At 53.0% G+C, this 24759-nt stretch overlaps 1 protein-coding gene across 11 annotated transcripts in view; it reads left to right on the forward strand.

Annotated features, from left to right (window-relative positions):
- Nucleotides 1–24759, forward strand: part of RNF220 (ring finger protein 220) — a 232774-nt gene that overhangs the window by 134955 nt on the left and 73060 nt on the right. For all 11 annotated transcript variants that reach the window (XM_055725233.1, XM_055725232.1, XM_055725228.1 and 8 more), the window contains 2 exons: nt 8513–8642; nt 23612–23657. In XM_055725233.1, the coding sequence (XP_055581208.1) occupies nt 8513–8642; nt 23612–23657 (176 nt within the window). The remainder of the gene's footprint in view (nt 1–8512; nt 8643–23611; nt 23658–24759) is intronic.

The raw sequence follows: 24759 nt of genomic DNA on the forward strand, positions 1-24759 counted from the left end.
GTCTCTGCTCTCTCCCACTGGGTCAGCAGGAACCCCAGCTCGGGGCACTGGTTCCACAAGGGACAAAAAGTGACCCTTGTAACAGCAAACAGGGCCAGAGGCCAGGCCCGCTGGTGAATGTCAGCTGGCTGCCAGCCCTGGATGCACAGCCCCAAGTGTGCCAGGTGGCCAAGGTGGAGGAGGAAGAGGGATGGTGAGGAGGCAGAGCCATTCCCACACTCAGTCCAGCCATGACTGCATACGCGGCGCAGGCAGCAAGAGGAGCCCTGGGGTCTCCTGCCTGGCTGCCTGCCTGCTGGGAAGTGTGCGGGTCCCAGTGCCTCGTTTTGCAAGCTCTGCTGAGGAAGGACTGGCTGTGGGCCACAGAGTTTGCAGAATTGCAGGCATGGTCCCTGGATCCCACTGGCCCTTGGTGGTTTGTCCATAGCCTGGCCAGTCTTGGTTGTGTGGCATGACAAGACCCATGGGATGGAGGGCAGCTCAAGGATGGGGGGGAAGGAGGTGCACCATGCTCCAGGACATCCCCCAGGCTGGAGGGACAGAGTTGTAGGATTCCCCCAGGAGCATTTCTGCTGTGCCATGTTTGCTGAAGCCAGGGATCCCACTGGTGCTGGGGAAACTCAGCTGCTCCCCAAGACTTGTGTGTTTTGGAGACAAGGCTTGGAGGAGGCTCCAGTTTCACTGCCAGGGCAGAGGGCAGGTGGCAGCAGGAAGGTCCAGCTCTGTGGTCCTGAGCTTGCCCAGACTCATACCAGCACTCACCAGAGAAGCTGGAGCAGAAAAGGGATCATCTGTCTCTGCCCCTGTCCCCGCTGTCCCAGTTTGGTCCATCTCCAGCCCAGCACGGGCCGTGGCCAGGCACTAACATGCTTCCTCAGGGAAGCCAGCATGGGCAGCCTGCCTGGCCAGGAGCTGCGAGAAAGGAGGGCAGGGAAAGAAGCAGCGCAGCTGCTTGGCTTGCTGTCGGTGTTTCTTTATTTTTCTCTTGTGAAGCCCAGGGAGGCATTTCTGCTCTGCTCTACAGACCCACATGGAGCCCAGAGCAGCACTGTGGGCAGACGGGACCGCAGCCCATCCCAGCCCTCCTCTTGCCCTCTCCCTTCCAGGTCCCTGTCACGCTCTCCTTTTCCAGCTCTCCCAGCGGCCCGCGGCCCTCTCATCGAGGATTCATTGTCTTGTCAGCCTCTAGTTAGCCAGCATGCGTGTGAATCATAAATTACCCCGCCCGGGCCTCTGCTATGCTTCAGCACAGACAAAAAAATTGCACTCCATCACCGTGTCTCCTGGCTTTTAGTGGTATTGATCAATGCTGCTCCCTTCCCGCCCCCCCCCCTTTTCATTTTAACCGAGCCGGTTAAGTGCAGTATCTTATTTTGTGCTGGGACAAATGAAAAGAATATTAGCAAGGGCTGAAATATATCTCTTTTTTATCTCTCTGCTACTTTTTTATTGAATCTTTCTGAGTAGGTGGCTTTCCGCAGGATGACAGCCTCATGACAGGCTCCTCATTAGAGCCGAGACAGTAATTGTGATGCATTTCCCTGCGCGGCCTTTTCACTTCTCCCCCCCTCCTGCCTTTCCTCCTCTCTCCTTTTCCCCTGATTTGTAAAGTGATTGGATGTACAGACTCACTCAGTTTCTTAAATTATTGCCCAGCTCAATCCATCTTCCTCTGCCCCGCACCGGGCAGCCATGATCTCCACAGATGGAGAGCCAGGGCCAGGATCACAAGTGGTGGGTTTGGATGCTCGGGGACGCTCCTCTCCTCTCCTCACTGCCAGGCTGCCACCCACCATGAGAAATGTGTTGCTGGACCCAACGGGACATGCAACAGCCTCCGAAGAGCCCAGGGTGCTGGGTGAACATGCATTTTTACTGAGCAGCCCATGGGATCACCCCAAATGGAGTTAGCTGTGTGGCAGCAACACCACACCAGTTTACCAGTCCTCTCCAGTGTCAGCTTGCCTGGACAGGCAGCTACAAGAGCAACTCTTTTCCTTGGAAGGAAATTAATATTTCAGCAAGCTTTTCTGCCTTAGATCCCTCTGTAGTTTTTAGCCTCAGGAGAAACAAGTGTATTTTCTAAGCTGCTTGGCAGCCTGTGCGCCTTAGCAGGGAGCAGTGCTGGGGATCAGGCTCTTGGCAGGGATGCAGGGGGCTGAATTCAGCTCTTTGCTGTGCCCCACATTGCTCATGAGGTTGTAGAGGTCCCTCAGTCCGTCTGTGCCTCTGTTTTATACACCCCAGCTGCATGAAACCAGCTGTCATCCACCCCTGTGCCCCTCTCTGCCAGACTGAAGGCAGGGGTGGCCCCATGTCATGTCCAGCACAGTCTGAGCCCAGCTTCTGCTGGTGCCCTGGAGCAGCTTTGCGCTGTGATGCAAGAGTAGAGAAGTGACTCCTCAAAAGCATTTTCTTATATGAAAAGCCACTTTTCCAGACCTCTGCTCCCTTCCTGCCTGCACAGGCCTCCAAAAAGCATGTGCTCCAGGGAAGAGCAGATCTGCTTGATGCAGGGTGATTCCTCAGTGATCAGGATGCGCTCACTGCACTGTGGGGTGTTTGCAGAGTTAGGTCGTGCTGTGGATGCTGTTACAGCCAGACACTGAACACAGCCACAGCACATGAACCTGGAGTTACCTCACTGCTCATCACTGTCGCTGGTGCTTGGCTCTCCACCGCCCTGTGCAGAGCAAATGCAGGAGGGGCTGGATCCAAGGCATCTGGACCTGGGCAGCAAGCTGAGGTCTGCATCCCACACAGCCAAGGTCTGCATCCCACACAGCCAAGGTGTGCATCCCACAGCCAGCCAGGAGTCCAAGGGAGAGGAAGGGTTTGCTGGAAGGAATGGGACATGCCCTGACCTCAAGCCACCCCCATGTGCAGGTTTTTGGAGACCACGCACCTTTTGGCCCCAGTCAAAACCAGCAGGATCCAAGGTGGCACCTAGCAGGCAGGATGCAATCCCATGGGGATGGCACTGGGAGCACACCAGTAAATAACAGGGAGGTGGTAGAGCGATGAACAACTTTTTTCTTGCTCCCTCACTTTACTACCAAATACTATTTGCCTATTTGTTGTTATTCTGGGGTGCTCTGCACTGACACCTGAACCATCTCCACCTTGCTCACCCCACCGCTGTCATTGTCCCCTGTCTGTGGTGCAGCCCCTTGGCTGTCACTTACTGTCAGGGCTCTGCAAGCCTCACTGGCTGCAGCGCGGGCTCACCAGGAGAAGAGTGAGCATTTGGCTATTTCCAAGCTAATATGGGGCTTTCTTTGAATTATTGTTTTTTGAGCTGGAAGGAAAGGAGGCTTGTCACACAAGATATCTCCTATCAGTACACAAATAACAGCAAGCCCATCATCGAATGGAAAATAATCGCCGCGGAAACTGAGTTGCAGGGGAGCCGGGAGGGATTATTACAGGCACTGGCAGTGGTGATGCTGTCAAGGAGCCTGTGTCAGCACTTCCATTACCACCCACCTGGTTTCAGCGCAGCCCCCAAAGCGGTGCACGGGGCTGCAGGGCCCCAGCACGGGGTCATTTCTATTCAGAAGAGTTTCAGATCAACTGGCTTTGATTGGGTTTAAATGATGGAGTGTTTAAGAGGGAGAGAGAGGAAATAGGAGGGCGAGATGGAGGGAGGCATCTCAGAGGAGGGGGAGTTTGGTACTCAGAGAAGTGGAAAACAGTTTGAGGTAGGAGACATTGAGTGTTGGGAGAGAAGAGCTTGTCCTCCTGGGGACAAGTTTCAGAGGGCTGTGAGGAAGGACGGTGTGGAGACGTGATCCGAAAAGTGGGCAGATGCCCTGGGGTCTGCCCAACGAAGGGCTGTTACAAAAGAGCAAATGCATCCCCAGCAGGGAACATGTCTCCATCAGTGCTCCTGACCCGCTGCCACCACCTGTGTCACCCATGGTGGCAGTCCCTGGGGAGGCACCTGGCTGTGCAATAAGCCATCAGTGGAGCTAAGCAATTGTATTATAAACAATTGATTTCATTCATTTGGCAATTTGCTGAGCTCCTGGACAGAGTGAGCCCTCATGCCTTGTAAACTTTGCTCATTCAGAGTGGCTAGGGAGCATCATTTACTCCGTGCTGTGTAATGACAAGGGGCTGTATACATCACATGCTGTTGGTGGGCTTTTTTTCTCATGTAAATGTTCTCCAAAACAGCATTCCCTGTCCTGTTTATGAGGAGAAAGCTGTCTTCCAAGTGACTAAGTCCTGGTCTACAAGTGCCTCGCAGTGCTGTCAGCCCTGTGTGCTGGGGCACAGACGCAGGGTGGGAGTGAGGATGGCTTCATGCCTTCATGCCTGTTCAGTGCCACGCTTGCATCCCCGGTACCTCAGCCCAGCTCCCAGCCTGGAGCCCTGATCCCATTAGCAATACCTTTGCGGTGAATCAGGCCTGACTCAGAGGACTCAGGGGAATTATGTTGGATCCATATCAGTGTGACTGAGGGCAGGATCTGGCCCTCTGTCCCCAGCAGGATCAGGAGGGTTCGGTTCAGTCCCCACCTGAGCTGGGATTCGTTTGCAGATGCCCTCTGACAGATCCCATGGATAAATTCCTCCGTGCAGGGGTGCGTCTGTGCATCGAGCCCTTTGCTTTCAGAGCAGGAAATATTTGGTTTCAACACTTGGAGTTAAACATTTCCGCGGAGCCCAGGAGACCATGCAAACAGCGGGAGCACCAAGGTTCTGCCTTTTCATCTTTCTGGCACTGGTGAGCAGGGGGTCGGCAGCAGGGGAAGCACGGCAGAGCCAAGGAGGGTAAACACTGGAGCTGAGCCTACTGAGCAACCAGAGAGCGAAGGGGAGAGAGAGGGGCAAAGAAAACAAAAACACAGCTGCCAAAAAACAAAAGCCTGAAAAGAGCCATTCAGGGTCTCCCAGGAGTAGGTTTGGCACAGGACAGGGAGGGAAGAGCAGGGAGCACTCACTGCTGGGGCAGACACAGGTCCAGCCCACTCGGGAATATGCTGGCTTCATTTTGGCCTGGACAGACCAATCTCCTGTGCTCCCTTGAGCAGGGTAAGCACCTACACCCCAGTGCGGTCCAGCCACACACACAGTGCAGGAACCTTTGCTTTTTCATGGGTACCAGGATGTCCCTGCTCTGGAAAGTGAAGGCGGGATGTATGCACGTCCCTCCACCTTGCATTCACAAACAAAACCCAAGGATTCACAGTGCCCATCCTCTCCCTCCCCACAACCCAACAGCCCATGCCACGGAGCTGGGCACTGCTGCCTGGCATGAGCCACCACAGCGTGGGCGTGCGCCAGGCTCTGGGGCACACTGCAGATGTGGATGCCGCTGATCTGGGGAGACGCAGCCTGGTGGCAGCCTCTTGTGGCACTGCAGGCATGCCATGGGTCTCACAGACCTGGGGAGGCTTGCGTAGGTGTCCTGCTGGCATGGGAGATGATCCCTCCCTTCTGCCTGTCACTTGCGCTTAGCCCTGCTCCTGCAAAAACACAGTTGTCAGCCCCTTGGGCCGGGAGCTGGGGCTTCTTCTGTCTCCTGCTTTGCAATCTGTACATCAGGGACTTGGCTGCATGTCCAGGTCCCTGTTCTCCTGCCCCTCTGGAAGCCCTTGCTTCAGTGCAAGCACCAGCCTCCCGCACTCACTGGAGCAAGGGGATCTTCCCTGGCTGACACAGGGATGTGGGGTGACAGCTGTCACATCCTTCCTTAGCACGAATTCGTCACTGTATCGTTAATGTAGCTGGTGGGTAGAGCTATTGCTGCTCATTTCTCCTGCTGGCCTGGGCTGGGGTTGGGAGTGGCCGTGGAAGGCAGCAAGGCTCCTTCCCATGGCCTGAGATCCCTCCTGGTTGCCCTGGCTGTTGAAAATCAAAGTCACCTCTGCTTAGAAACATGCACCCCATGGAAGAGCCCTGAAAAACAAGCAGGGAGCAAGGAGCTGCGCATGCAGGAGGTTAAAAAGCCACCAGCCTGGTGTGACAGAGCTGGTCCTCAGGAGGGACCCCAGCTGCACCTCCTGGTCCGAGGCTGCTTATCCCAGTGCTGTGGTCCAGGACACTCCATCACCTACCCCAGCAAACAAACCCGACTGGGATCCCCAGAAAGCAGAGACCCAGGGATGCTCAACCTACGGTTCACCCTCCGGTGCTGCTGAGATCACCCCTGCCCCACCAGCCCAAGATGTGGGTGGCAGGCGAGGGGGGCTCACGGGCCCCACGGTGATGGTCTGGGCTAGGGATGCCCCCCCGAGTGGGGATGCGGTGTGGTAGGGCGGAGGGCAGCCTGTTTACCCCTCCATCTGCACACACCACAGCGGGGATCCAGCAGGATTTCCCGTCCGCTCAAAGGCTGCCTGTTTATTTTGGGAGGGAGACTCAGACAGCTCCATTGTTTTGCTGCGAAGTTGGGGTTATAAATAGCAGGTGGTCGGGGACGCTCCTGGACTATTTTGGGCCCCCACTACACAAAAGTGGAAAAGCTCCAAGAGGAAGGTGGAATTACTGAAATGCCGACCTTTCCCGCAAGGGTCAGCGGGAGCTGGTTTGGGTTTGGGTTGAGTTCTGGACATTACTTACGAGGGAAGGAGGAGAGAAGAAGATGTTCCCAGTTCCATGGGCTGCACACTGTGTCCTTCTCAGCAGAAGGGTGGTAGGGATGAGGAGCCAAGGCGCCTGGGGTCTCCTGGTGCTCTGCCTGGTAGCCACCAGGAGCAGCTCAAGTTCAGAGGAGAGACTGGCTGGGGTTTCCACCTGGTTCTGCAAATGGGAGAGTTGCCAGTGGACGGGGAAGCTGGGAAGGTAGGGGGTGCCCCATAGCACTGATCTGCCCCAACTTGCCCCTCGTGCCTCAGTTTCCCCCACCTCTTAAAGGGAGGCTGAAGAAAAGGGCAGGCGATGACCCAGCAACAGACCCGTTCCTGCCGGGCACGTACGCTGTGTCCTGCTAGAAGGCAAGGATGAGCCAAGGTGACTCACAAACTTATTTCAGACCCTTCCTCTCATTAAGTGCCTGCACCAGGCGGTTGTACAGTGAGCAGCAGGGACCTAGTAAAGGCACTCACACCGATATTTTATACTTTGAGAAGGTCTATTCCTTTAATGGGGATTCATTTAACTGGGCTCTGCCATCGTTAGGAGCCATAAAATGGCACCTTTTGGCTCCTGATTGGAAGGCCACGGTGCATGCAGCCCCCTCGTATCCAGTGCCGGCTGCTTTATTGTGCATTACTGCCTCTCACTCAGATTTAACCAATTTGATCCATGTCTAATACATAAATAAATAATCCAGCAGGAGGGTTCACATTAGATGACAACAGGCGGCTATAAAGCATGTTTCCCCCGGCTGGAGCCATCTGAGCCGGGCTCCGCACGCCCTCTCATGAGCAGAGCTGCTAATACAGCTGGGAGAGGGGGGCCTGGAGACCCGCGGGCTCCTCTGTTTTATTGAAACTTCATTGTTTGCTTTAGAGTTTTATTTTATGTTAAATAGATGCTGTATATTCCTTACAGAGGGGGTAATAAAGTTTCTGAGCTGGAGGAAATTGGCTTCGGAGCAGGGAGTGAACCAGGGAGATGTGGCTGGGCAGGGGAGCAGTGGGGAGGGTTTGGGTGAGGCTGGTGGGAGGCAGTGGGGGCTCATCCCCACTCAGGATCGGGGTCCACAGGTACCCCCAGATCTTGCCTAGGGATGATGCAGCCCCAGGAGGCTCAGGGCTCAGGTGGCTGAGGGATCCGGAGCTGCTGGTGGTGCAGGGAGGGTGAGGGGCCCCATCCCAGTGTGGGGGCAGGGTGAACAGTCCCTGGTGACCACTGAGACCGCCGTGCCGAGCATCCAGACCTGCTCCCTGCCATCCACAGCCTGGCACCATGGGGCATCCTCTGCCTCTGTGTCGTGTGCCCATGGAGAATTGCTCTGCCCTTCGTGGGGGTCATCCTGACCCACCCGACTTCAGGAGTGCTGAGGAGGATGAAGGTGGCTCTTCTTAATTCATTGTTATTAGTTATTTCCCGGGGAGGTGGTGGAAACACCATCCCTGGAGGTGTTTAAAAAATGTGTAGATGTGGTGCTTAGGGGCATGGTTTAGTGATGGACTTGGCAGTCCTGGGTTAACGATGATCTCAAAGGTCTTTTGCAACCTAAAAGATTCTATGATACTAATGGGAACAGAGGGTAGTGCTGTCTCATCCATTTGCCTCAAGTCACACCATCTGCACAGCAAACTGGGGAAGCTGGGGTTGCACAGGGTTGCTCCCAAAATGTGACTGTTGTTGCTCTCGCCATAAGACTGGAGGGCCCACAGCCAGGGCTGGAATGCTGTTGTGCCAGTTGCTGTCCCGCTGCAGAACAGAGCCAGTCCCTGCCCCAGGGAGCACGGGATGGGGAGAGAAATGGGGCTATACTGGGATAAAGTCTTCTGGTTTCAGACCTCAATTAGGACATGGACCAGGGCAGAGCGCAGGCGATGCTGATGGCAGGTGATCAGAGCTAAAGCTTTCTCCCCTCTTTTCCTCCCCACAGGCAAAAAGAAGGCGACTTTGTTTGACAGCCAGGCTCCGATCTGCCCTATCTGCCAGGTCCTCCTGCGCCCTGGCGAGTTGCAGGAACACATGGAGCAGGAGCTGGAGAAGCTCACCCAGCTGAACATCAGGTAAGCAGCTCCCTGGGATTCACCAGCATCCCTGGCTAGCCAGCCAGGCACCTGCAGAAGGCAGAGGAGATGGTGGTACCCACAGCTACCAGATAGAGGAGAGGTAGTGCTGGCCAGCAGGGCAGAAACATTTCCCTGGAGTTCACCACAATGGTAAAGCCAGGCAGAAATGCCTCCCAAAGGCCACAGACACCTCTTTCACTGGGGACATGTGTTGGGCTGAGCAACTCTCACTGTGGCTCATGTCCCATGATGGAGCAGGCCTGCAGCAGCAGCAGCATGCACCACCCCTCGGCTGCCTTCAGCTCCCTTCTGGTTTCCCCAGCAGAGCAAAATCCTCTATTAAAATAAAAAAATAAAAAAAATAATTGCATTTTAACTGCTAGCAGTTATTTAGGAAATGGCTGCAGTCAAGGGTTGGCAGATCCATGCCCCTGCCTTAATAAAACTCGGCAGCCTTGGAAAAAAGTGTGTTTATTTCAATTATTAATGAATTCCCTGGTCATTAAAAGGTGAGGAAAGGAATCAAACTGCCGACTAGAAGCAAAGTTACATCACCAGGTGGTAAGAGAGGAGGGGGAGCGTGTGTGTCAGTGTGTGTGTGTGCACACCAGGGCAAGGGGGTGCACGTGGCTGTGCGTAGGGCAGAGGATGCAAGAAACCATCCCTGCCTGGCTTGGGTCTCCTTTGCAACTGAGCGATAGCCATTGCAGGTGAAGGAAGAAGGAGGGAGCTTTAGCCAGAGAAAAAGAGTCCTCCCCAGATGGGCCTGGGCTCCGATCTCCCAAATTTGGCACCCACAGCCTGAGGCTGAGGCTCGCATCCCCCATGCATTGCACAGGAAGGTGGAGCAGGGCGAGGGGGGCAGGAAACAGGCAGCCCATTTATCCCCTGCGACACCCAGTCCTCTTGTGAGCATAATTTATGGTGTAATTTGGGCTGCATCCAACTTAATAAAGGGCCACTGCAAATTAGTGAACAGGTTTAAATGAACAGAAGCAATTAGTGCTCGGAGGAGCCCATCAAAGAAGTTGGGCCAATATCAGAGTGAAACTGAAACCGCAAGCCAGGAGCGGAGGCTGGCTGGCGCGAGGCAGTGATGGGAAGGTGGCGTTTAATGGGAAAGGAAAGGAAACCCTAAATCATAAAGCATGACAAGGGCCATTGTGGGCCAGCTGACAAATGAAAAAGAATGGCATTATTCCTTTAAATAACAGCAGCAGTTTGAGAGGAGACAGCTCTCCCCAGCTTGCCCTCGCTTCCCTGGCCCGCTCCGCTCGGCCATGCAGGCGGCAAAGAAGAATCAGAGGTCTTTATTAATTATTAAATAACGACTCCCTCTGCAGCGTGATAGATAACGTTCAATCTAGTCGATGGATTCAGGCGATGGAGTCTAATCTGTAACACAGCAGCTCTGCACAGGGACGGTCTCTCCCAGTCCCGGAGGGGAGCGATGCAGGGGCCAGGGCAGGCAGGGTGGGAAGGGCAGGCAGGGCAGGCAGGGCAGGCAGGGTGGGCAGCAACAGTAGGCAGTGGGATGCGAGTGGGTCGAGGTCCTGGGTGCTGCCCGGCTCCAGCAGGGCGGCTCGGTCTAGCGGGTGGCTCCATCTCCCATTCCCCCACCTTTCCTGCCTGGAGGAGCCAGGAGCAAGAACACATCAACAAGAGGAGAGAGAAACTAATAATGATCTCAAATAACCCAATAAACATAAAAATAAAATGTAGGCCTATAAACGTGATGGGCACCGGCAGCCCTGGCCGCTCCCTGCCAATACCGACTTGTTACCGAAATGGCTGAGCAGCTGTTACTTATCAGTCTGATGGGGAGAAGCAAACTGGGGGGCTGCTTTCCAAGGGTCTTTTTTTTTTTTTTTTTAATTTAAAGAGGATGCAGCCAATCATGGCTTGTGCTGTTAAGTTTTAATAAACCTTAATGATTTGCAACAAAATCATAAATTTCCAGTGCTTGGGGTTAGGAAGGCAGATCCCCTCCTGCCCGCTGAGCCTGCAGCACTGGAGACTTGGCGGGCGCCACATCAGCTCCTGCGGTGGCACCAGCGCTCCCCATGCCAGGATTCCCCACCGGGCTGTGTGGTGGGATGAGCCAGCTGAGATGCTGCTGTAGCAGCAGATCAAGAGGAGGGGAGAGGCTGGTGGAGAAGCAAAGTGGAGGGGCTGCCCCACATCATCCTCTCCACCACGTATTGAGCTTTCAGGGGTCATGGGAGCAGGGAGCTCAGCATCACTCAGAGGAGGGCAGAGGAAGGGAAGGAGGAAAAGGGATTCCTCCAGGTGATCACAAGAGCTTCTTGGGGCTGAGCTACAAGGGAGCTGTAGGAGCCACCTGGATGACACAGTCCCCACTCACCAGGAGCCTGGGGTTGCAATCCACCCACACCAATGCACCCCTTGCTCAGCTGGTGGGGGTGGGGTTTGCTATCCCCCGGGGACAGGGACAGCCCTTCTTCCCCATGGGCAGTGCCAATGTGACTGTCATGGCTTCAGGGCAGGGACATCTCAAAACCTACCCATCTGAAGCATCACATGGCAAGGCAGGAGGAGCCATGCTGAGTCACAGGGCAGCACCCACCTGTGCCAAGCATGCCCAGGGGATGGATGCTGGCCGTCAACATCATTAACAACATCACTGCCTGAGCATCATTCAGGAGGAACCAACCCCGGTGCAGAGTCAAGCTTTTCCTTGAAGAAACAAGACTTGAGCGGGAATAAGGAACCCAAGTTTCTAGCTCTGTTGCCTTCTTGGTGTGTCCAGTCTCGCAAAGCACAGGGAGAGACCTGCTTGTGCTCGCCCCACGGCTCCTGCACCTCATGTGGGTCTGGCCGAGCCCCGCACACGGCTCCGTGCAGTGAGGCAAGGCTCTCTGAATGCAAATTTCATTTCTGAGCCACTGGCGCTGTTTCAAGAGCCGGCAGCCTCTGAGCCCTTCTCGGTGTTACATATGTAACAGCCTCATTGAACTTGACATGTCAAATTCAGGCCATTTGTGCAAAATCTCCCTTTAATAATACCGTTTCATTTCGCTCAAATGAGACTTGAATGCATGTAAAATGGAAAAGGATATTTAAGCGCTAACATTAGGCAGATGTCTTGCCAGAGGCCGATTGAATATATGAGATTTTGAAGTGCTTAACACGTTTTCGGTGCTCCCTCTTAGAATATGTCACCTGGCTTTCTTTTTTTCCCCCTCCTTTCTTCCCTCCTCCCCCTCTTTAAGTGAAGGGTATAAATTGAAAGAAAACAAAACTACAAGCCTTGGTTTTATGGGGTTTAACTCTTGCCAGGCAAGACCGTTGGTATTCCTCTTCCAAAGAGAAATTACCTAGTAGCTCACCTTTGCAGAGCACAAGCACAAAGCAGCAGAGAGCGGGAGGTGGGTGAGCGGTGGCCCCACGGTGCTCTGCAGAAGGGATGTGCTCCTTGCTCTGCATGTACAGCTCGGAGAGCAAAATGTGCCAGTCCCCAGCTGAGCACCTAAATGCCACCAAGGCAAAAATAAGAAATAATAACAGCGACCCTCTGTGTACACCAGTGCCCTGTGCCCCAGCCAGGCTAGTCACTGCAGAATACATGAATATTCCTGGCTTGTGGGCATGAAGCTTATCTGTGCACTAGATGTAGGTCTCCTACCCTCACTCAATTCATATTCACTTGTTTTACACCTTTCCGTATTAGAAGCTTGCAATAAAGCACACTGAAATGTGAGGCTCTTTCTGGAGTTCTCAATAGCCCCAGCTCCAAGCTTCGGCTAGTGCTTCAGCTGCAGACGCGCTGCCCGAGCCCAGGGCCACCCGGGGAGTGCACAGGGTGCGAGAGCAGCACCCGTGGTTGTCCCTCAGGACAGGCACGCACACACCCATCCCTGTGTGCGTACCAGTGTGTGCACATACGCTGCATATGTCACTGCAGGTAGATACTATGAGTGGAGGTGGTGGTGCACAGGGGACCCTTAAACCCTGCCTGCTGCTCCCTGGGCAGTGATGGGAGAGGACAACCTGCTGACGGTGGGGGAGGCTGGGTGGAGAAGGGGCAGGCTCAAGGCTATGGTTTGAGTTTGAAGGGGGAGGGAAAATGAATCTGAGGACAGAAGAGGAGTAAAGGAGGCAGTAGGAGCTGTGGAGCCTGCCTCAGCTGGTGGTCCCTGATGGTTCCATGGTGCTTTCTAGAGTTTGGGGAAGAGGCACTTATTGGCCATTTAAAAAACTTTACAAAGTCATTACAAGTATTACAGTTGCTGAGTCAAACACTTGAAGGTTGGGAATGTGCCTTTGGATGTAGCGTTTTTAATAACATGATGCTCTGTTCTTGAATATGCAGTAGTCTTTTAAAAGATTTTATTTGGCAGGGGGCATTTTTATTTCCCTGTGTGATAGCTAGAAGATTCTTCACTGCATTACCAGCACCAAACCTATGCTTCAGAGCTGTGATTTCACCTCCCCAAAAGGATGAAGTGTATCATTATACCTGGGGAATGGTCCAGAAGTTGGAGCAGTGAGTTGCACCGTGCCAGCTCTGTTTCTGCTTTTGCAGCTGAAGGACAGTGTGAGCCCAGACAGGACTATCTCAGCTCTTTCCCCTTATTTAAAGGGGGTTTTAAGCTTAGCAGATGTAGCCAGCAGTATCCTCATGCCATGCTGTAATATTACCTGTGCCTGTGCTATGGCATCCCAGAGCCAGGCATGGCAGCGCAACAGCTGCCTGGGGGGCTCGGCGGGCGCCTGCAGGGATGGGTGTGCTTGGGTGGGTGGGTGGGGGGTGACGCTGTTCTCACAGTGCCCCTTGGCTGCACACACTCTCCCCTTCTTCACTCGTCTTCCTTTCTTTCCTCCACACTGAATACTTGATCTGAGCATATTTGTGTTTTAAAGCCCGTGCTTACCTGTTGACTGTTCCCAGCCTGGGCTAGAAGCTCCCGTTTCTCCTTGCCGCTGTGGTGGGAGCATGGGGACACATCTCTGTGCACCCAGCATCCCAGGAGCTACTGATTCCCCCTAATGTCCCTTCTGGTGTGTCCAGGAATAATTTCTCTTCTGATTCTCTGATTATGAAGCATTTCCCAGAACACAGAGGGCACACGGGTCTTTCACCTTGGTGCAGCTGGGAAATGCTGCAGGCTGTTTTCTGGTGACCTCAAAGATGCTGTCACAAAGAGGAAACAAACAGTGTCAGGCAAAGGAGGGCAGAGCAAGGTGCAGTGGGAGGGCCCATTTCAAAGCAGGTGAAGTGCCCAGATGGGGGATTTAAAGCAGGTGAAGTGCCCAGATGGGGGATTTAGCTTGACTCTTGGATCCAGCTTTGATTCATGTCAGAGGAAAAGAGCCAACCATGGGGCTGTGGTGCTCCAGCTCCTGTAGCAGCTCTCAACGCACCTCTGCCCAGGCTTAAATCTTCCTTTGGCATCCCTCTGAAGCTTCCTCTCCCTCATTTGCACATGCGTTCTGTTCCTCTTGCTGTTCTTAATCCTCCCTCCTTTGGCAGCCAGGGTGGAAGCAGAAAATGCTGCCTCAGTTCCTGGCGCTGCACTGAGCATCCTCACCCTGCTGGGGGGCGGGGGGGGGGCACTTCACCTCCTTTTTATGCAGAGAGACACAGTGGTAGCTCTCCTTGGGGGACAGAGGCAGCTCCGGGCCTGGTGGGATAATGAATAAGGAGGAAGCTGGCAATATAGCTAAAACATGAAGGCTGTAGGACCTTGGGAGATGGCCTGGTCACTCCAGGCAGAGTCACTGTCCTTGAGAAATGACTTCAGGCAGCTGGAGATGCATCCTGGATTTCACATCCTTTCACAGGTTTATTTCCCAGTGTTTCACGGTCTTTCTGATTAAACTCATCCCATGCTAACCCCCCGCCCAGAGTCTGCACCTGAGACTCCTGGTGATGGACAAGGAGAGAAGCACACCACCCCCATGGACCCTGCATGCCCAAATGCCAGAGGCTTTCTGTGTTGCTCCCGGTCAGGATAAGGACCCAGAACAAGTTATGGGAGGTGGCTCATACCCTGCTCCTGCTCAGGGAACCCTATGTTTAAATACAGCTGCTCCTTGCACTGCCCCAGCAAGGGTTTGCTTCATTTCAGTGGGATCTGCTGGGCGCTGTGTTGCCCCAAAGGGCTCTTGGAGGAGACCTTCTTGGGGCTGGTGTGGGTGGCTGCTCTGGGAAGGGCGAGCGGCTGTGCTGCCAGGCCCAGCAGGATAAATAGAGTGTGTAAAACCCGAATTAGCTCTGTTGTCATGTGTCAGACCAGGGTCATGGCTCTCGCCTCAGGTCTCCTTGATTTATGCCTGGGGACTTTAACTTGGCGGCCAGGTACTTCCCCAGACTCCATGTGCAGCGAACACTGCAGGTCCCCCAGCCTCTGAAGGAGTGAGATTAGAGACGTTTCTGCGTGAGAAGGGTTTTTTTCCAAAGCTCCCTTGAAATACATGCAAAGTCCCTTCCTTGCATGTGGTAGACACCTGTGAGCGCTCCAGAGAGGGCAAGGAGCCCTGGCCAATGAGTAAGATTGCAACTGGGGGAAAGCAGGCACTGTAGCCTCCTGTTCCTCGACTTCTCTGTCTTTTTTTCTTCCTTCTTTTTCCTTCTTCTTTTTCCACCTTCTTCTTTTCCTTTTTTTCTTTCCTTTCTCCCCCTCTTCTTCCCCCTCCCTCCCTCTCTCCCCACCCCCCAATATCAAGGCGACATCTCCAAGCCAAGTACTTTTAATTTCGCCCGTGGCCCTTGCTGACACGGTGGATATGCACAGCAAGTTAAATTCCCGCCTGATCAATAAAGCAGAAGCAGTGTGTCCGACTGGTCGATATTTTTTTATCTGTCTTCAGCCCAGTCCTGCTGATGACAGCCCCCTGTGCTTCAGCAAAGGCACTCAAGGGCATCGGGCTTTGGCAACACAGCTCTTTTTTTTATTTAAATTAAAAAAAAAAAAAAACCAGATGCCTAAAAAAAAAAAAAAGTTCATGGAGTTTGGCCTTTGCTTAATAATGTTTTATGATTTATCTTAATTTTTAATTGAAAAAAATTTGCGAATTAATTGATTTCTGGGACTTGCCAATTAACATTGTAATTGGGTGCATGATAAATTTCGAGGGAGCATCATTTTTCTCCCTCTCCCCCTTGTCACTGAGAAGGGGAATCACGAGGGCAGCTGCTTCCTATCCGTATGCCCCCCGCTCCTTCCCGAGGTGCCGCTGCCCTCCTCCCCTGTATCTTAAAGAAGGAACAAGAAAGCTAATAAAGTCATGTTATTAGAGTCTCACCAGAGGTGACCCCTCAAGGCATAAATCCAGGCCAAGGAGATAGTGGGGACAGGCACTATTAAGTGCCTGACAGTGCTTTGCGAGGCAGGACTGGGCACCTCCCCTGCAGCACCCTCTCCCCAGGCCAAGGCGAAGGCATCCAGCCAGCCCGCGACTCCCGCAGGCTTTCCCGGAGGGCTCTGGACCCTCTGAGGTGTTCAGCCAAGCAGTTCATTACCTGTGATGTCTCCCGGATCCTCTCCCCGTGTGCCAGTCCTGGCACGCGTGAGCCTCCACACAATGCCCAACTGCTCCAGGGAGAGACCTGACTGCGGCACCGAGCAGCCGGTACCCAAACGGCGGCATCCCGCCGCGCGTGCAGCATCCAGGATTTGTCCTGCAGCCAATGTCTCCCAGCAAAATCAGGCTGCTGGGGCAGGTCAGTGCTTGGGGGGCGGCTTTGGGGTCATTCATACCCTCCTCTGCCCTGAGCCTCCAGGGAGCAGGTCCTGCCATGGGGCAGCAGCAGGGCACCTCATGCCACCCCACAGCAGAGGTGTCCAGCGTGGAACCTCAGCTCTGGGGTCATGGGTCTCCAGATTCATGCACAGATGCATCCCCAGGGGCATGGGAAGTGGCATCACCTGAAGCTTTCTCCAGCAGTGTGACTCACGTCAGATTTAAACTAAACACACTCCATCACTGGAGGAACCTGGCTGGAAGTGTCAGCTCCTCCGTGATACCCAAGCAGGGTGCAGGGCCACCTGCCATACCGAGGCAGCTAACAGGGTCATGTCCCCTCATGGTGTGAGGACAAGTGGGTAAGCTGGCTGCTGCCAAAACGAGGAGTGAGGGCACGGTGTTGTGCCAAGGCAGGGAGAGAGGACAAGCCACACCTGGCAGGGACTGATATGGAGAGTATCCATATCAGAGAGCAACACCAAGTAAATTAAAGAGCGCTTGGTGCCTCTAGAACTTCTCCCACCCACTCCACGTGCTGGTATGGATCACCTCACCACAGTCAACTCAGGTGTCCCACACACTGTCTAAAGCCCATGAGTCTGGATGGGGCTTTGCTATGCTGTCCCACAGCCCCTGCTACACCCCACTGGGTGCAGGGAGTGAAGGATGCCAGCCCGGGTGAAGGGTCCCAGACTTCCCTGGCAGAGCCACAGCTTTCCCCACCAGCCAGGACACCAGAAAGGCCAGGATCAGTCCAGCTCCATGCCTGTCAGTGTCAGTGGCGGAGAACCATGGGGGAATGGAGGGAAATTTATGAGGAGAGGAGTCTGTTTATTATGTAGCAAATGTGGTGCTGCTGATACCGTGGATTTATCCTCTTTCATCCCCCCTCTGATTTGTGTCCCTGCCCCTCACTGTGGCAGATTAATCATGGACAGAAAGGGAAGAGAGACCCTCCAGCTTCCTCCCACGCACTCAGAGGGTGGCAATGACAGCAGCCTGGACCCTTCATCCACAGCTTCTCCAGCGGAGAAAGCACAAGCCACATGGCTGCCTGTCCTGCACAGAGATGCCCCATTCCTCTCGCCCTACGCAGACCCCAGGGAAGGCAGAACCTGCTGCCCATAGCCTGTGGGTGAGAGCGCTTCTTGTGGGTCAGGGCTTCCAGGGTAGCACAGCGAGCCAGAAAATTTTCAGGTCATGTATCCCCTCGCTCATGCAGTGCCCTCCCCGAGTGCTGTGAACATTCCTTGAAGTGCCTTCAGACCCACAGTACCCACAGCCCACTGACTGCAGGGCTGGGGTTTGCAGGCTGAGGTTTGGGACCTCGAGGGCAAAGCCTTCCTCTGCCGCTGACTCCCAGGACAGTGGGAAGTCTGGGAAGGGATGCGTCAAAACCCAAGGGTGAGAAATAAATCTTCGGTCAGTTATTTGCCCTGAAGCGATGCATGCCTCTTTCGGAGCCTCTTCTGAACTGCCATGTGAGCTGGGAATAATTAAACAGTCATTATAGCCACGGTAGCAAAGAGCCCCCCAGATCAATCTAATGCATGACCTTTCCCTCCGACTTTTCTCTTTATTTTTCCAGCTACCTCCTTTTCAAATAGTGGGAAAGAAATGAAACTACCTTCCCACCCCAGCCTCCTGCTTCACCCCACACACATGAACTGTCACATCCTCACCCAGAAACTTGTCACCCACTCTGAGTGGGGGCTCCCAGCAGGAGCATGGTGTACCAGGGGTTAACGAATTAAAAACCCAGTGGGGGAGAAAGAGCCAAGGGTGTGACTGGGACAGAGTAAGTAGCGGATTTTAGCACAGTCAGGTCATGCCACAGTGTTTTATGATCCTGCTGCATTTCTGTTGCAGCTTCATCTCTTTGGGGGAGGTGGGTGGCTGCCCTGCAGAGCCAGGTTTGTCACAGCTGGCTGTGTTGGGCGCTGAGTTCTCACAAATACTGACTGGCAGAGCATTTAGGCAGCACAGCTGGGACTGTAGGTGCAGGGCGTTTCTGCTCCTGATTCCAGCGTCTTTGGCAGTTTGTACCATCACTCAGCCCCTTTCCCCACCATGGGATGCAGGTGCCACTAGAGCAGCCACAGCAGGTTAAAAAGCCCAGTGTGCTTCCCTTGATGGCATGGATCACATCCAGCCATGCTGGGGACTGTCACATGAAGCAAGGTGATGATTTGGCCTTATGTAGTTTAAAAAGAAAGAAAAAAAAATCAAACTCCCATTTTCCTATTTAGGCTTCAAGTAACACTTCCACTTATTTAAACTGGCATTCACAAAAATCCAATTCCCTCTCTACCTGGCAACTGCTTATTTACAGCTGGTGTTGCCATCCACACAGCTCTGCAGGAGGCTTGCTCTGCTGCCGGGGCTCCCGTCCCAAGGCTGCATGCTCAAGCCATGAGTCCTGCAGCTAAAAATAAATTGCTTCCACTGGATATTTTTTTTTTGGTTGGTGTTTTGTTGTTTTGGGTTTTTTTTTTTTAAGAAATATATCAGTTGGCTGCAGCTTGTAGAAACCTTTTGGCTTTGCAAGATCTCATGTGGGAGCTGCATATGCTCTGGCTGGTGCTTGTCAAATCCAGAGGGCTGCTGAGACGTATTCTGTGGAAGAGCTGCAGAGCTGGAAGACACCAGCTATGTGGCACCAGCTCTCTTACCACCTCTTTAAACCTCTTCTGGCTGCAAAGTCATTAAGGGATAAGCACAAACAACTCTAACAGCCTGAGCTCAAGGAACTTCTCTTGCAGTTGTTACTATGTGTGGGAAGCGCCGCTGGGGGTGGCTGCCATGCCTGGTACTGAGCGTAGCCCTGTCTCGATGGTTGCCCATCATAAGCCCTACCTTGCCCTGGTTGGGGGCTCTGCAGAAATCTCATTTGGACATGCTTGGGAAGCCCATGAGGCTGTGGTGGGCTGAAGCACAGCATCGGAGCTGCTTCTGGCCTTTTTGTTGCTGCACCGAGACTTCAGGCAAGTCCCATCACTGCTCTGTGCTCAGATTTCCACTCTGAGCACATCGCGCTCGCTTGCTTGCTCTCCTCACTCGAGCTGTAGCTACAATTACAACAGAGCTTTCCAACCCTTGCTCAGGGATGCTGCTGTGATGCCCCAGTGCTGTGGCAGTCAGTGTGCGTGCTGTGGTGAGTGCAGAGGAGGAAGGCTCCTGCCTCTGCTTCCCTGGGGCAGCTGCCTGGCACTGGACTCTGCCTGGGCTGGGGGGTTAGCAAGGGCCCTGCCTGCATGTGGTGGGCTCTGGGCACCAAGAGTACATGCTGGGTCATGGTCCTCTGTCTGGCAGTTGATGGGCCATCTGCCATGGGAAGTAAGGCTTCTGCTTGTCTCCTGACTTGGGGCACCCATAAAATTTCTCTTTTCTTTTGGAGGAAAGCTGAGATTCCTACAACAGTTTGCAAGAGCAAGGGCTTAAAGGAAAAGGACAAGTACCATCTTGCTCATGGTAAAGCGCTGTCAGATCACTTAACTTTCAGCTCACACCCTGGGTTTTCCAAGTGGGAAGCAGCAGCTTCCATTCATGGGGATGATACCACTCGTTGCATAACACTTTTTTTTTTTTTTCTATGGCAAGCACATCTTAAAAGGCAGGACCGTAAGAAAGAAAATAAATAAGCTTGAAGGTCATTGTGTGTAATAACAGCCATGACAGGGATAGAGAAACCCCAGGACTGTGGTAAGGGGGGAACATATCCATCGTGCTGAGCTGCCCTTTGCCCTTTTGGACACCATGGCTGAAGCACTGGGTCTAAACAGCCCCCTTGGGGCTTGCTCTGGGAGATGCCAAGGGATACCCAGTTGCATCTGGGGATGCTCCTAACCAAATATCTGCCTAGTGTTAAAAGACATCTGCATGTCTGTGGTGTAGCCTGAGTCTTGCTTTCATTGTGGAAGGCCTGGCTGAGAGTGAATGTTCCTCTTAAAGCTGATGTGCCCTAATATAGCGGAATGATGAGTCCCCAGCAAGTGCCCTGGAGCACGTGGGGACCTGGCTGTGCAGCTCCTGTTAGTGGGTGATGCAGCTGCAGGGCTGGGCAGAGCCCTCCAGCAGCACCAAAGCAGGGACCTTATGTTGCCCCCAGAGAGGTGCAGGGCACCCAAACGTGTGGGGATGCAGGAATGCATGGCCAGAACCGGTGTCTCAGCACCATGAAAGGGAGCCAGTGAGGAAGCAGCCTCATGTTGCTTGGAAATTCAAAGTTATTGAGAGAGAGTGAGAAGGCAGCTACCCAAATCGCTGGGTCTTTCCAGGGCATTTCTTGTCTTCCTTGGTACTTTGGGGGGGTTGCCTAAAAGGGAAAGGAGTTGTTTTGCTGTAATGAACTAGATAAACAATTCCCCAAATAGATTAAAACTAACTGTAACTTATAAAAGTGGGTAGTAATTATATTTTATTAGCTAGCAAAACACCATTTTTTTATTTCATAGGATAATTCTGTGTAAATCACCTTAATTAGAAGTGTCAGACGAGCCCGTGAATATCGTACTTAGTAACTAATTTCCTATGTACAGGTTATAATTTAAAACACATGGATCACTCGCCGAGTGGAAATATGCTAGCCATGAAATAATGTGGGGAGTGTTGGGGTTATTACTATGTAAATGTGTAATCATTTCAGACCACTGCAGCCTGGCTGGGTGATTAAAGAGAATCCCAAGGTCTCCAAAGATTGTGCTCTCTGCAAGGGCCTAGAGCGAAAAAACTTTAAAAGGCACTGAAAAGTGTTTGAACTTTAAAGGTCTTGATTTCCCTTTTACCATTTTTAATTTGTCTGCAGTGTTTATGGAGGGGAAGGTTTCTCTTTGCTGACGGCTTTTCGATTCTCAGCCCACTGCCAGCATCCTTAAGAGGTGCAGGGGCTGCAGCCGCTGTAATTTGGGGGGTTGTTGAGTAGGGTGGAGGAGAGCACCCTTAAACTGCAGCGTCTTGGGACTTGGATGACCAGAGCTTGTGCGCATTCCTGAATCATCTCTGGAAATAAATAAAAACAAATTGCAAGCTCTTATTAGCAATAGAGTGGGGCTAAATTGCAAGAAAGGGGGGTTGTTCTTAATAGTCCTCCAAATGAAGAATAAAATAAACTCTGCCAAGTTATCTAAGTCAGCCCCCTTCCGCATCAGACCCAACAGAAGAGGCTTGGGCTTTCAGATGGCCAGAGAAACTCTCATCCTGAAAACTGCAGTTTCCTGGCACTAACACCATTTCTGGGAGGAATTAATGAGATTCTTCCTCTTTCCCTCAAAAAGGAATGATTTTAAACACCTTTAACAAGAAAAGGGAGGAAATGAGTTGGTTTTTTTAACCTGGCGTTTGGATTATAAAAGAAAAAAAAAAGTTGTTTCACACTTTGGGCGATTGAGAAATTCAAGGTAGTGCTGGAGATGGGGAATGGGGTGGAAATCTTTCCCATCGCACGTGTTTGGGCATGGGCTGAGGTGGTGCCAGGGCTGCATCTCGGGGGGCAGCAGGGACTGACTCTGCTCTGTGCCACCTCCAGAGAGTTGTGGGGGCAGAGATGGGGGCCAGGACATGAGGGGCACCCTGCACCTCCCAGCAAGCATCTGGCAGCACATCCCCACAGGGAAGGGGGGCTGTGATGGAGGTGATGCCCCAGCCTGTCGGTCGGTGGTCCCGGGAACCACAGTCACTTTCTCCAGGAGCAGAGCTGTGGCGTTTGGGGTGACCTGATGGCCATGAATAACTGTGTTTCCCCGCATTTCGGGGTAGGGGGCGAGGGCAGTGGCACTGGGAGAGGAGGAGGACCGTAGCCCCGGGAGAAAACACCTTCCTCCATCCCTGCTCATTTCATAACACCCAGCCATCTGCCAAATCAAGGCAGATTAAAGCCAGCCAAATTCAATTTCTCCCCGCTGGCACTGCAGCTCAGCATCTGGGGCTAAAGTGTCCCCGACAAAGCGAACATGACAGGCACATTGCTTTTTTGTCACATCTAGTACCGTGTTGATCTTCTAAAAGTCTCATAAAAATTTATTGATGTCTCCCATATTGCTGTGATTGAGAAGAAAGGAGCGCGGGTGTGCGGAGCCGGGTGCGCGCGCGCGGGCGAGCGTGTGTGCGTGTGTATATTAATGTTTCTGAAGTAGATCTGATTTGATATGTCTTGTTCTATTGTCAGCATCTGTTTAGCGAGGCTTTTTAATACTTTCTGGCTGCCGATCACTCATCCTTAGCCTGGGATGCAGGCTTGCATACAAATTTTGTTATTAAACACAATTCCATTCCCCCCCCTTCCCCAACCTCCACCTCCCCCTGCTATCCTCCCCCCTCCACCCAGCCACCCATCCATCATCTCCCCGGGGCTATGGGGAGTGAGAGGCAGCCGCCCCACCAGCGAGCACTTACAAGCACAGGCACTGGGCTTGGCAACATATTTCAAGAGCCTTTTGCCTGCTGCAGGTGCTTTGCATTGACAAATCGAATCATGGGGAAATAATTTATTTCCTAATGCTGTTTGCAGCATGTTAGCAGGAGAATTTACATGAGAGAGATTACTTTAATAACCAAAAAATTACAGTGCAGGCCTCCCCGCCATGTCGGCTTTGATATGTAATTGTTTCAAGTTTAACCTGTCTGGAGGGGGGAAGTTGTTATTAAATCTATAGCATCTCCCGCTGGCGAGGGCAGGCGAGGAGGAGCGCTGTGGCAGGGACCTCCTTCCCTGCTAAATGGGGAACAAGCTGAATTAACAAATCACTCCAGCCTCCGGCAGAGCTGCTGCCTCCACAGCATGGCTGGAGCTGAGGGGATCTTCTTTCCCTTGCTCTTACGTCGATTTAATCTCCCTCCCTTTCCTTCCCTCCTTTTTTTTTATTGTGCCTGACCCTATGCAGAGCTCACCACCTCCTCTCCCCTCTCCTTGGCTTTCTTCCCCATGCCCCTGCAGGCTTGCTCCCTGCTTTTACCCAGGGCTAGGAGAGGAGCTGTGCAAGCCCCGAACAAGGGGGAAAGTCAGGATTTTACTCTGGATCATGTGTCTGGGTTTAGGGGGGTCCACTTGTAGGACCATTTTATTCCAGATGGAGAGACAGTCAGCACTGCCCTCCTTTCCGTGCCCCTCTGGTCATGGTGAGGAGGCTCTCGTTGGTCTAGGGAAGGGTAGTCATGCACTTTGCTATTTGACCTCACGAGATCCCTTGAAGTATCTATCCACCCCCTTGCCCACCGCAGTGGGTTTGTGACTCTGACCCTGTTCTCTTCTCTCTTGGCAGCAAGAGCTCCATCCTGAAGGATGCCATGGCAGCAGGCACCCCCAAGGTAAGTGACCACAATTTGGCACACTTTTGCCCCCCCTGAAGGATGCTTTTTACATCCACTCACCTTCCCAGCCTATTCCCTGTTCCTGGTACTTAGTGTCTCCCAGGAAGGTGGCCATGCTGTGGGGACTTGCCAGCACTGGGGGATGCAACTGCCCCCATTCACCCACTGGGTTGGAGTGGCCCAGTCCCTGCACGAGGCTCTCTTGTTCCCCATGCAGCCAAGGGATGGTGGAGCTGAAGGACCCAGCAGGCTCTGGAATTCCAGATTGTGTCTAATGACAGCTAATGAGAGCTGATCACACGCAGGCTGAGCTCAGCCTGGGAAATCATGTGCAGGAGTTCCTGGAGCCAGAGCCATATGCCAGTTTTGGAAGAAGGGAGTGGGACTGCCTCATGGGAGCGATGAAGAACACCTGAGGAGGAACCCAAATCTCTAAAAGGCCCTGTGTCAGCCTCATCCTCCTCCCCAGGACCTACCTCCCATGCCTTGGCTCAGTATGCAAAAATACAAAATGCATGGAGCATCACAGCAGCACTGCAAAGGGCATCATTTACTAATCGGTATTACTCTTAGCTGGACTTGGTATGATATGGCAGTGGGAAGGACCAGAGCCTGGGCAGGCAAGTGGGTGGCAGGGAGCACTGCAGGGCAGCTGGGCATTGCACCTCTGAAGACCATGCTGTGCTCCCCAAGACAAGTAAATGCAAGTGGGCCAGGCTCTCCTATGCTTCTGGTGACACAGTCCGAGACAGGGAGGTTCCTGGCTTCCAGGGAAGCACGGAGCATCTCTCATGGGAGATGTCTTCATGGTTGTTTTAGTAGAATCAACTTCAGGTTTCATTCTCTTTGGTCTTTTTCTGGAAGCTTTGGGTCATTTTTGGCATGTGATGTCAGCAGCAGAGACTGACGTTTCAGCTCTAGGTTTTCCCCTTGGGGCTGGGTGTCTTACCGAGCACACCAACACCTTGTCTGCTCTGCCAAGCCAGGGCCCGGGGAGCCACCATGCTGACCTGAGTTCCTGAAAGGCAGGGACACCTCTTAGATAAACCCAATAATTTCCCATATCCTCCAAGGGAAAATAAAGATCGCAGTGATACTC

Source organism: Falco cherrug, chromosome 12, assembly GCF_023634085.1.
Source record: "Falco cherrug isolate bFalChe1 chromosome 12, bFalChe1.pri, whole genome shotgun sequence".
In the NCBI taxonomy this organism is placed as follows: domain Eukaryota; kingdom Metazoa; phylum Chordata; class Aves; order Falconiformes; family Falconidae; genus Falco; species Falco cherrug.